This window comes from Gossypium hirsutum, chromosome D05 (genome assembly GCF_007990345.1).
Source record: "Gossypium hirsutum isolate 1008001.06 chromosome D05, Gossypium_hirsutum_v2.1, whole genome shotgun sequence".
NCBI lineage: Eukaryota > Viridiplantae > Streptophyta > Magnoliopsida > Malvales > Malvaceae > Gossypium > Gossypium hirsutum.
Window position 1 is genome coordinate 32,779,515 of NC_053441.1, and position 10,615 is coordinate 32,790,129.

At 33.0% G+C, this 10,615-nt stretch overlaps 2 protein-coding genes and 1 long non-coding RNA gene across 3 annotated transcripts; 1 reads left to right on the plus strand and 2 right to left on the minus strand.

Moving 5' to 3' along the window:
• Window positions 1-4,594: 4,594 nt before the first annotated feature.
• On the plus strand, window positions 4,595-5,376 carry LOC121217961 (uncharacterized). The gene is made up of 2 exons (XR_005914229.1): window positions 4,595-4,732; window positions 5,002-5,376. It is a non-coding gene; the product is annotated as an uncharacterized lncRNA (long non-coding RNA).
• Window positions 5,377-5,741: 365 nt separating this feature from the next.
• Window positions 5,742-9,099, minus strand: LOC107904095 (putative disease resistance RPP13-like protein 1). The gene is made up of 2 exons (XM_041094738.1): window positions 8,490-9,099; window positions 5,742-8,399 (listed from the first exon to the last, which is right to left on the minus strand). Exons 1-2 carry the CDS (start codon window positions 9,097-9,099, stop codon window positions 8,113-8,115), a joined length of 897 nt encoding a protein of 298 aa, XP_040950672.1. The 3' UTR covers window positions 5,742-8,112.
• On the minus strand, window positions 5,909-7,780 carry LOC121217155 (putative disease resistance protein At3g14460). The gene is made up of 2 exons (XM_041092701.1): window positions 7,019-7,780; window positions 5,909-6,973 (listed from the first exon to the last, which is right to left on the minus strand). Exons 1-2 carry the CDS (start codon window positions 7,778-7,780, stop codon window positions 5,909-5,911), a joined length of 1,827 nt encoding a protein of 608 aa, XP_040948635.1.
• Window positions 9,100-10,615: the final 1,516 nt, after the last annotated feature.

The following is a 10,615-nucleotide window of genomic DNA, read 5'->3' on the forward strand; positions in this document are numbered from 1 at the left end:
AAACGTCAACAAACATACCAATGATCTTTCACTCCAGGCAAAATGAATTTCTTGTTTATAGGAGAGAGAGAAAAAGCTCATTAAAAGGCAAAATCCCATCATTCTAAACATAAGCCTTGTCTGACCCAGAAAACATCAAAAGTTGGAATTAAAAACACAATGACCTTACTTTCTCACAAAAACAAAAAGTTCCCTTGAAAATAAAACTAAAGAACAGCAACAAGCATCCAACTTCCAAAAACACCAGAAAATTAGTATATTAGAAACAAAAGACAACATTTCAATCACATCAGCAACGTCATTAAACACCAAATTCACAATTTACAATTCATGTAAAACATAACCAAGTTTCACAAATTACTGAGAAACAGTAAAAATGAAATAAGCACCAATATAAACCACCGTTTGTCAAAGAATCTCTAGCTCATACAAAAAGGGCTCAGCATATACCATAAGGTTGTGTTTGAGAATTTAGAATTCAAAATTTATGTTCATGATTATTTTTCAAATTCATTGAGTTGTTGAATGTTTATTTAATGATGAATTTGAAATACATATGGATATTTGCAAATATGAAATTCATGTTTTAAACCTTCCAAATATATAAGCATATTGAATCATAACAAATTTTTACATAATGTAGGCATTTCACTGTCACAATTTATATAACAAACGAAATCCAAATCCAAATTATAAATTGATGTTTCCGGGCATAATATGATGTTATAATCCAAAATCCTATGAACCTACTTTATAAACATTAAAATCGCATACAAGTAAAATAAACTCCAATCAAGTCACTCCCAACTTTAGTAATTTCCAAAAAACTCACCAAATGTTGCAATCTACAACACATAATCTACTTTCTCATGCATGCTAAACTATGTTGCTCCGACTCTTCATTTTTCTTGAAGTATCATGTTCGAAGTATATCAAAATATGGACATAGAAATACAATATTTCAAGGCCCTCCCAATACATGAAAACCTTGGAAAATAGAAATTAAACATACACATACTTGTGTTCGATACTAACCCCATGTACGAGTACATATATGCTAAACATCACATTCAAAACAGAACACTAAGTCTCAAAATGGCATCCCCATGTGTATTATTTTTTTAGGTGCATGTTCCACACGGACTGCGACACAGCCTGTAACACAGCCGTGTGATCCAACTTCGAGTACACACACGTTTGGGCACAGGGCTTTGTGGCCCTATTTCCAATATACACAAAGGTAGGCACACGGGTTAAGACACGACCATGTGTCTAGATTTTGAATGTTCACACAGTCTGGGCTATGTCATATGACCTGACCACACGACTGTGTGACCCCTGTTTTCTAAATTTTCATATTTTTTCGAAACTTTCTATTTTGCTTTGTTTTGATCCCAAATTGTTCTCAAACTATTTTTAGGGTCCCGTAGAGTCGGTTTAAGCCCCATAAGTGTAAACTTTCCAAGATTAGATTAAATTATTATATGTTAGAATTTAATTGTTATGTTTTACTCTATAATATTCCGCAACCCTAATTCGGCAATGGAGATAAGATAGGGGTGTTATAAAGTTTCTCATTTTTCAGGGAGTTCCATGGAATGAAGAAAAGATTATCAAAGGGTCACATAGTTAGGCAAAACAATATGTGTCCTTACCCAAGGGTAATTCTTTTGTGAAGCAAAAGGCTAATGTAGAACCTAACTAGGCAAACAGGTGGTTGCAATTATGAACTGACGATTCAGTTAAAGTAGATTCAGATTATACTGGTGTAGGAGGAATTTCAAGGGATAACCATGGAGGTTAGATTATTGGCTTTAATCATCAACTGGGAAAATGCTCAATCCTTAAGGTTAAATTATGGGGTATCTTGGATGGCCTGACACATGTGCAAGAGAAGCAAGGTAATACAGTGTTGATTCAAACAGATAGTTTGGAAGCTATTAAAGCTATCCAAGATTCGGTTTCAACACCTTCTACGTCGACGCTTATCAAACGGATCCATTATTTCCTAAAGAATGTAAAGGACTAGGTAATCGAGTACATCACTAAGGAAAAAAACAACAGAGCTGATAGATTGGAAAAATAGCTTTTAATAAGGAACATGGGTTGCAATTGTAGAGAACATTCTTTTAATTTAGCTTAATTGTTTGCATTCTCTTTTCACCCTCCCCCCAAAAAAAAAGAACTTTAGTTGAACGGTAAACTTAAAGTTTTAGCAATCTAATTGGCATGGATTCAAATATCATTATATATGTATTGGTTTTGTTAAAATGAAAAGATTAAAATACTCTCAAATAATATGACTTCTTTTAAATACGGAAAGACATTTTCATAATTTCCTACCTAAATTGATACTCAGTTAACTCGTTACATCAACTCATGCAAAAGTTTTATTAATAATATATGTAGAAACCACTTTTTGAAAACAAAAATAGCGTAGACTTAAAAAAAAATTGGAGTCGCCACTGATCTTTTATTGAGGTCTGACCGGATCACCTTGAAAACAATTTTGGTCTATGAGTTTTAAGAAAAACGAATTCGGGAATCAGTTACATACGAGGAAAGGTTAGCACCCTCGTAACACTCAAAATTGGTACATAATTGATTATTAGTGTCTTATAGTCGAATGTCAAAAATTCAAAAAGACTAAAAATGATCCCCTTTTATTAATAACATATTTTTAAACAATATTTGTATAAATTTGCACATATGTAAAAAGGTCTTCTCACCCCGAGGCAACAAAATATTGTATCCCATAAGTTAGGATACAACAATTGAATTCACGAGCATAAGCTAACCTTTAAAAACCTTTATTGAAACTTTATGTATTTGAAAACTACAAACGTTTGACCATCTTGGTTCAATAAGGAAATCGAAACCCCGTAAGTTAGGGCACAATTCCTCAAAGTTCCAAAGGCGATATATAAGTTTGCCTTTATTTAAAAAATTTCGTCTCGAGATATCGAAATGTCATATCCAATGAGTTAGGACACAACATTTTGAATTCCCAAGATAAGCTTTAATTTGAAATTTTTACGTTTGAATTGAAAAATGGATACTCAGTTACTTAAATTCAACGAGAAAAATTGAAGCCCAGTAAATTAGGGCACAATCTTCTCGAGAATCTTGGATACCGATTATTGCTTTATTTTGAAAACTTTTGAATAAAACGATCTTAATGCATTAATGAGACGTAATCTTTTTGACAAATAAAGCGCAAAGGGGATGACAATATATAACGCAAAATGATAATTCATAAACTAAAATGTATACTAATGAGCGACGAAGAATCAAGAAATACGAATAAATAATACCATACATATAAGAGCAATAATCCTACATCAAATGTAAACATCAACATTCAAAAGCTAATAAACTAAAAGCTAAATAAAAAAAAGTACCAAGCAAATTAATACAAATAAAATGTAACAAGTTCTTTTTTAAAAATAAATTAACAAATAATATGAAAGAAGGAAAATAAATTTAAAATAAATAATATATATACATGTATGAAAGTTTGAAATAAATCAAAAATATAGTTAAAATAAATAAATACTACATAAAATAATAGTATCTATATAAATTTTGAAGTAAATATTATATAAGAAGTAAATCAAAATACATAAAAGAATATACATATATCAACCTAAATAAATAATACATATGAAATGAAAAATCTAATAATAATATGAATGATAATATATATACATAATAATGTATAAAAAAAGAGTTGAAATAAATGAAATATATAAAGTAGGGTTTTTTTTAAAAGAAAATAATTATATATATAGAAATAGGTAAAAGATATATAATAATATGAAATCAATAATATATTATATGTACATATATGTATAATAAATATAGTTTAATATAAATTGTGTATATATATATATAGAATAGTATTGTATAACAATATTATCGTATAAATTTTTAAAGCATAAAAGTATGTATAAGTGAATTTTAAAAATATATTATAAAATAAAACCATAAATTATATAAATTATATTGGATTAATATAAATATATATAAAAAATAATACATGATGAAATTAAATAATAATATATGATAAAAATAATTAAAATAATAGTACATAATAAAATAAAATAATGTATATATAAAAAGGTAAACAAATATATAAACTAATACAATAATAATACCTATAATAATAACAACAACAATAATAATAGTAATAATAATAATAAATTAATTAATAAAAAAACCAAATAACAAAAAAAGATTAAATCGCAATTAAAACTGAATTAACAGGAAACAAATAAAATTTCAATAAAGTGAAGGATTAAAACATAACATGCAGATTACATGGGGGCTAAATTGGAAATATTTTCTTTCCCCAAAACGCTGCGCAGCGATATGGACTAAAATGCCATAAAGGTAAATTTTTTGGGCCAAATTAAAAGAGGAACAAGGGGCCTAATTAAAACGCATCGCAAAAGGGGAGGTCTAACTGCGAAATTTCCCTTTTAGGGCAAGAACGGACGTACCCTACCTGCGGGTCAGGTCGACGCGAGGATCTTGCCCTTATCCAAACGGCGTTGTTTTGGTATTTTATTTAAGCAATTTTTTTTTAAAAAAAATCATTTTTGCCTTGAGGGCAAAGAAAAACGTGGCCGCCTCCATTCTCTACTAGGGTTCAACCTAGTCTTAGTGGTCCGTAACCCCCCTTTCGCCATGGAGCCACCGCGAACGGTACTCGAAGCCAACGGGCGTCCAGGTAAGTCTCTCTTTTCCCTTTTTACACCCTTTTTTACACAAGTGAAAATAAAAGAAAAAAAAGAAAAAAAAAACAAAAGAAAACTAGAGAAGAGAAAAACGAATCACCTTTAAAATATTCGATTTTTTTTTTGTATTTGTATCCTGTATCCTTTCTACAGATTTTCAAATGGCTTTATATAGCCGAAAAAAATAAAATAAAAAATGAAAATTATAGAAAAATTCTTATTATTTGCTGTACTTTCTGTTAATTTTTGCATTTTTTCGCAGGTACAAAGGCTGTTGTGTTGACGTGTCGATGCACATCGGATGAGTGGCGCGCGTGGCTGCTGTGCGAGGGAGGCGTGCGGCGGCTGAAGTTGTTTCAGAAACCCTAGGGGTTTCTGGAAAATTCAATATGGGCTATTGAATTTTTTTGGTCCTATTGTAATTAGGTTAGGTTAGGCTAGAATCGGGCTAGGGTAATTTAGGTTAATTTGGGCCTGTAATAATGGACTTTGATAATGGACTTTTATTTTTTATCTTTTATTTATTAGGTTTTTTATTTTTTTTTGCTTTTGGGCCTGGGCATATTTGGGCTTGTACAATATAAATATTGTATTAATCTTTTTTTTAAATAATTGTTACAAAAACACTTTCATGGAAGATCACTTATTTATTTATTAAACATCATTTATTAGTGATGAACAAAACTTGATTCAATTCGAAAAAAAATAAAAAAGAAGAGATTTAAATAATTGAATAATTGATTGGTGTGAGTCATTGGTGAAGTTTGAAATAATATTTTTTATTAGCAAAAGTTATAAATTTATTTTATTTCATTGTATTACAATTTATTTATATATCTTTAAATAAACAATTAAAGGATAAAAATAAATTAATTAAATAAATTAAATAATTTTACTTTAATACAGACCTTAATGTTAATGGTAATAATACTAAATAAAAACAATAAATAATTTACTTAATAAAAGATAAAGATATTCCATAAAAGAAGAAGCAATCATTGATTTGGATGCCAATCAGCAGGGTGGTGGAATGCTGTAATTCAACATTAAACATAACTTCCTCATCTACTTCTACCAAACTTACACATCTCACTTTTTGTTTCATGTCTATCCAAATATGAATGCAATACCACCCTCTTCACTTCTTCTTTTCTCACTCGCTGCCCCTTCTATATCACGATTTCATCCCCAATTTCAATGACAGGGATGTGGGAAATGTTGGCCCAATCTTTGCCTTTCTCCTTTTCACAACGCACCTCCAGCAAAGGACACTCCCTGAAGCACAAACGAGAAAGAGAGGGAGGGAGCATGTTTGGGGGCATGGATTGGAGCTTGGGACAACTTTCGATATCCAAATCGCAAAGAGAGGTGAGGTGTTGAAACCCCTTATACTCCAAACTCTTTAGATTTGGAAGGTGACAGATCCTGAGAGTTTCAAGAGAAGAGGGAAGCAGATGTTCATCTGGAAAACACTCCATCTCTACTTCTGAAAATGAGATGTCGAGATGTGTAAGAGAAGGGAGTGTATGCAAACTCCATTCCCTTTTCCTAATCAAGCTCTCAATTAGTTTGTCACTCATTGCGATTTGAAGAAGTTTTAATTTGGAGGGCAAACCCTCTTTTGAAACCCACTCTATTTCTGGACAATAAACTATTGTCAAAATCTCGAGGGATGGAAAGATAGAGTGCATTTGCTCTGGCAATGACTTTAAACTTGGGCAATCCACAAGCGAAAGCCAGGTCAAATTGGTGACAACTAATCCATCTTCAATTTGAAAAGATATCAAATTTTGGCACCCCCATAAGTCCAAAGAATTGAGATATGTTAGATGCTGGTGGTGAGAGCCCTCTAAAGTAGCACTAATAAACTTCGAGTCTTCACATCCAGAAATTTCAACATGCTTTAGCATAGGAGACGATCCTAATGGGAAAGATTCCAGTTGACCACGCATCGTATATTTTTTCGTCAAAGATTCAAGGGATGTATACACGAAGATTTTGGAATGATCAAAAGCTTTGCACTGCATGATCCGCAGGTTTTTCAGTGTAATAGACACAATATCCTCAGGAAGGGATTTGATATTAGAACAACCAGAGATAGTTAACTTGTCGAGATGAGTGCAGTGTTGCAACATCTGTTCCAATATGGAATCATTCATATTCGAACCTCCAATTCCCAACTCTCGAAGCCCACAAGGCAATGGCTCCAATTGCAATGCGTTGCATTTCTTTAACTAAAGTTCACAAATGCTTGGTGTCCTTGGGAGAAAACATTCAACCTTCTCACAATTTGCAATCACCAATTTCTTTAAAGAGGGGAGGTGTTTAGGAATAGACTTGATTAGCTTTGGACAACCCCTGATGCGTAGCTCTTGCAGAAGGGAGAAAACTTCATCACTCCTACACAACCATTCTTCCCACCCAGCCATATTCTCAAACACTAGGATTTCAAGAGATCCAAATGGTTTAGTCGAAGCTTGTCCATTACTATAGAACTCCTCACCAACTATTACAACTTCGCTGAACCCAGAAATGGAGAGAGATTTCAAAGACGATAATTGGCCAAGCGGAGGCAAAGATATGCAAAATTTACAATCTTGCAACTCCAAAGATACCATATTTGAGAAGGAAAAATGCCCCATCCATTCTGGAAATCTCGTGCCTTTGTAACTTCCGATGACTAGATGCTTCAAGTTTGTATTAGGCTCCAGTTGTTCCAATACTTCTCTATCATGCTTTGAGTCACCATCAATATCATCATATTCGTCCCATGTCAACTTCAACTCCTCAAGATTAACCTTATCCTTCAACTTGGCATCTTTGGCATCCATGGCATTTACAACATTTTTCAGTCCTGAAATGGCAAGTCTTCCCCGTAAATGCTTGAGCTTTCCCAACTCATTAATGCTTGAACCAGTTTGATCACCTATAACAAAATCTGTTAAGATTCGAATATCTTTCGACTTACCCATCCCTTCTAGCATCCTAGTTAACTTTGTTCCCCTAATATCAAGATAAAGCATGTTGATCAATCTCCCCATGTCTCTCGGCAACTCAACAAGGTCACTGCATCCATGCAATGTCAATGCTTACAAATTATACAATGTACACAGAGAATTTGGCAACCTTCTGATTTAAGTTTTTGAGAGATTCAAATTTCGTAGATGCTTCAAACTACCAATATCTTCCGGCAATTCATTGATATTTTTATACCAGCCAAAGAAAGCACTCGTAAGCTTGATTTCATCAACAAATCATGCATTTGCACATTGCTAACATTTACCCAATGGAAAAAAGAGTTCACATTTATGAAAGTACGCAGACCTTTTGCTTTAGGTAGACTCTGAAATTTTTGTCGCACATCATATCGCTCTTAGACATTGGACAAATGACGGGTCTTTTCAGTTATTACACAAGAACCACCACTCCCTTCCAATCTGCAGATGAATTCTCCGGTGACAGATTTAGCCAAGTCACTAATTAGATCATGCATGACAAAACAAGATTTCTCTCCTTTTGATTGTTGAAAAAAGGACCTCAATCTCAAATCTTTGAAGTACTCGTTACCCAGTTCTTCCGGATCTCCATTATCTTTCGAAAGCTGTAAAAGTCCTTCAGCCATCCATAATTGAATAAGTTCTTCCTTTTCGAATTCGTAATCTTTAGGAAAAATTGAACAATAAGCAAAACATCGCTTTAAATGTGAAAGAAGATAATGATAACTTAATGTTAGCGCTGGAAGAATATTACTTGCAGTATTTGGTATGTCCCAAAAATTGCTATGCAAGATTTTGTTCCAGTCATCAGCGTCTAGTTTACAGCGAAGGAGACCTCCAAGTGTTTTTGCAGCCAAAGGAAGGCCGTTACACCTTTTCACGATTGCTTCACCAATTGCCTTGAGATCCGGATGCGTGCTTGGGGTTGTACCAACGAATGCATGCTTTGCGAATAACGTCCAACAATCATCATCAGATAAGGTCTTCAGAGGATAAGTTGGAATAGTCCTCACAATGTCGGCAACACTTTCATTACGTGTGGTCACAACAATCTTGGTATTTTGAGCCCCAAATTTGAAAGGAATGCTGAGCTGCTCCCACACAGCATAGTTTTCATTCCAAACATCATCCAAAATGATTAGATATTTCTTTCCCAACAGCTGCTCTTTGAGTTTAAGTTGAAGCTGATTTAAGTTCTGGTTTCCATCACAGCTACATTTGGTTTCTTCAAGAATGGTTTTGGTTACCTTGAGAGCATCAAATTCCTCTGAAACACACACCCATGCTTTGGGATGAAACCATTTATCCACTCTGGGGTCATTGTAGATCAATTGGGCAAGGGTGGTTTTTCTAAGCCCGCCCATACCCACAATGGGAATCACATCTATCTGATTTTTAGGCAGATTTTAAGGATCCAACAACTTCATTATTTCTTCTTTTTCATCATCTCTACCACAAACATCAGACTCGTCCACCAAAGAAGTTGCAGGCGTTCTTTGAAATGCCTTTTCTCCTTCAGAGTTTTCTTTCAGACCCAGAATCTGTTTTTGGTTCAGTAGGTTGTCTAGTCTCCCAAGAATCTCCTCTAGCTTTGACTGCGCCCCATCTTTGAAAGGATTCAAAGAAGAGAAAAAGCTAATAACCTGCTTCATATGAGTAGTTTGATATTCTGATTCAATCTTGTTCCGAAGAGCTTCAGTAGAGATCTCGTCCAGGAGGTCCTCGGCATCATAAACAGCATCTTTGAGCTCATCGGTCCAACTTTTGACATTTGGGTTGGCAATCTGCTTATTTTCAGCATCATCCAAAACTGCTTTCACCGACATCAAGGTTGGCTTGAGCTTGTCCAGCAGCACAGCTTCAAGTTTCTTTCCTTCGATAAGCCTCAGAACATCGGCAGAAACAATCCTATCAAGCAGCACCTCAATGGAAGCAGAGAGAAAAGCTTCACCCACCATAGCCATGTTTTTCTTTTGGGGATTTTGGTAAAGAAAGGTTTAAAGGAAGATGGAAAGGGAAGTAAAAGCAAACAATGGAGAAGAAGAGTTATTGAGCACAAGAGAAGAAGGATTCGGATACAAAAGAGAAGAAAGAAAGTGCAAAGCAAATTGCAAACAAGGAACAGTAGAAGGATTGGATGGAAAGATGAAAGGGGAAGGCAAACAAGGAACAGTAGAAGGATTGGATGGGATGAAAGGGGAAGGCTTGAACTTGCAAATACTTGAGTTTAGTTTCAATAATTGCAAACGGGACTTTTCTTTTTACGATGGAAAAGAGACATTAGTAAAATGTTTAGTTCCCTATTTTGTTGGAATAATATTATATTAATTAATAATTAGCTCTCTTTTTTTTAAATGGGAAAATGGGTATTAATATTTTAGGTTTTTAAAAATATGTGTTGCTTTAATTCTGATTCCAATTATCAAATAGAACTCAAGGGCAAGTTTGGTTCGCTGTAATGGAATAGAGCTGTAATAGAATAGAGGTGTAATAGTAATTTAATTATTTTGTTGAATGGAATGGAATGGAATGGAATAGAATAGAACTGTAATAGTATTCTTGTGTTTGGTTGAATGGAATGATGTTGTAATAGTAAAAGGAAAAAAAACTAAAATGACTAGAATACCCTTAGCAGAATTTTTTTAGGTAAATAATTATTTTTATTGTTATTAAATTTTAATAAGATTATTAATATAAATAATAAATAATTTAATCATATTTTAACATAATTATTATTAAATATAATTTAATAAAAATATATAATTTAATAAAATTCTTAATATTAAATATTCTTATATGAATTTACTAAATCATAATATATAATACTATAAAATATAATTTAAAATAATTATTATTAAATATAATTTAATAAAAATATAT

What these genes read in the sequence shown, in the direction of transcription:
- LOC121217155 (XM_041092701.1), bottom strand. Translation starts at nt 7,780, where the DNA reads ATGGGGAGATTGATCAACATGCTTTATCTTGATATTAGGGGAACAAAG. An exon ending in TGATTGCAAATTGTGAGAAG is followed by an intron (nt 6,974 to 7,018) that starts GTTGAATGTTTT and finishes TGTGAACTTTAG; the next exon opens with TTAAAGAAATGCAACGCATT.
- LOC107904095 (XM_041094738.1), bottom strand. Translation starts at nt 9,099, where the DNA reads ATGGGCGGGCTTAGAAAAACCACCCTTGCCCAATTGATCTACAATGAC. An exon ending in GGACATACCAAATACTGCAA is followed by an intron (nt 8,400 to 8,489) that starts GTAATATTCTTC and finishes TTTTTCCTAAAG; the next exon opens with ATTACGAATTCGAAAAGGAA.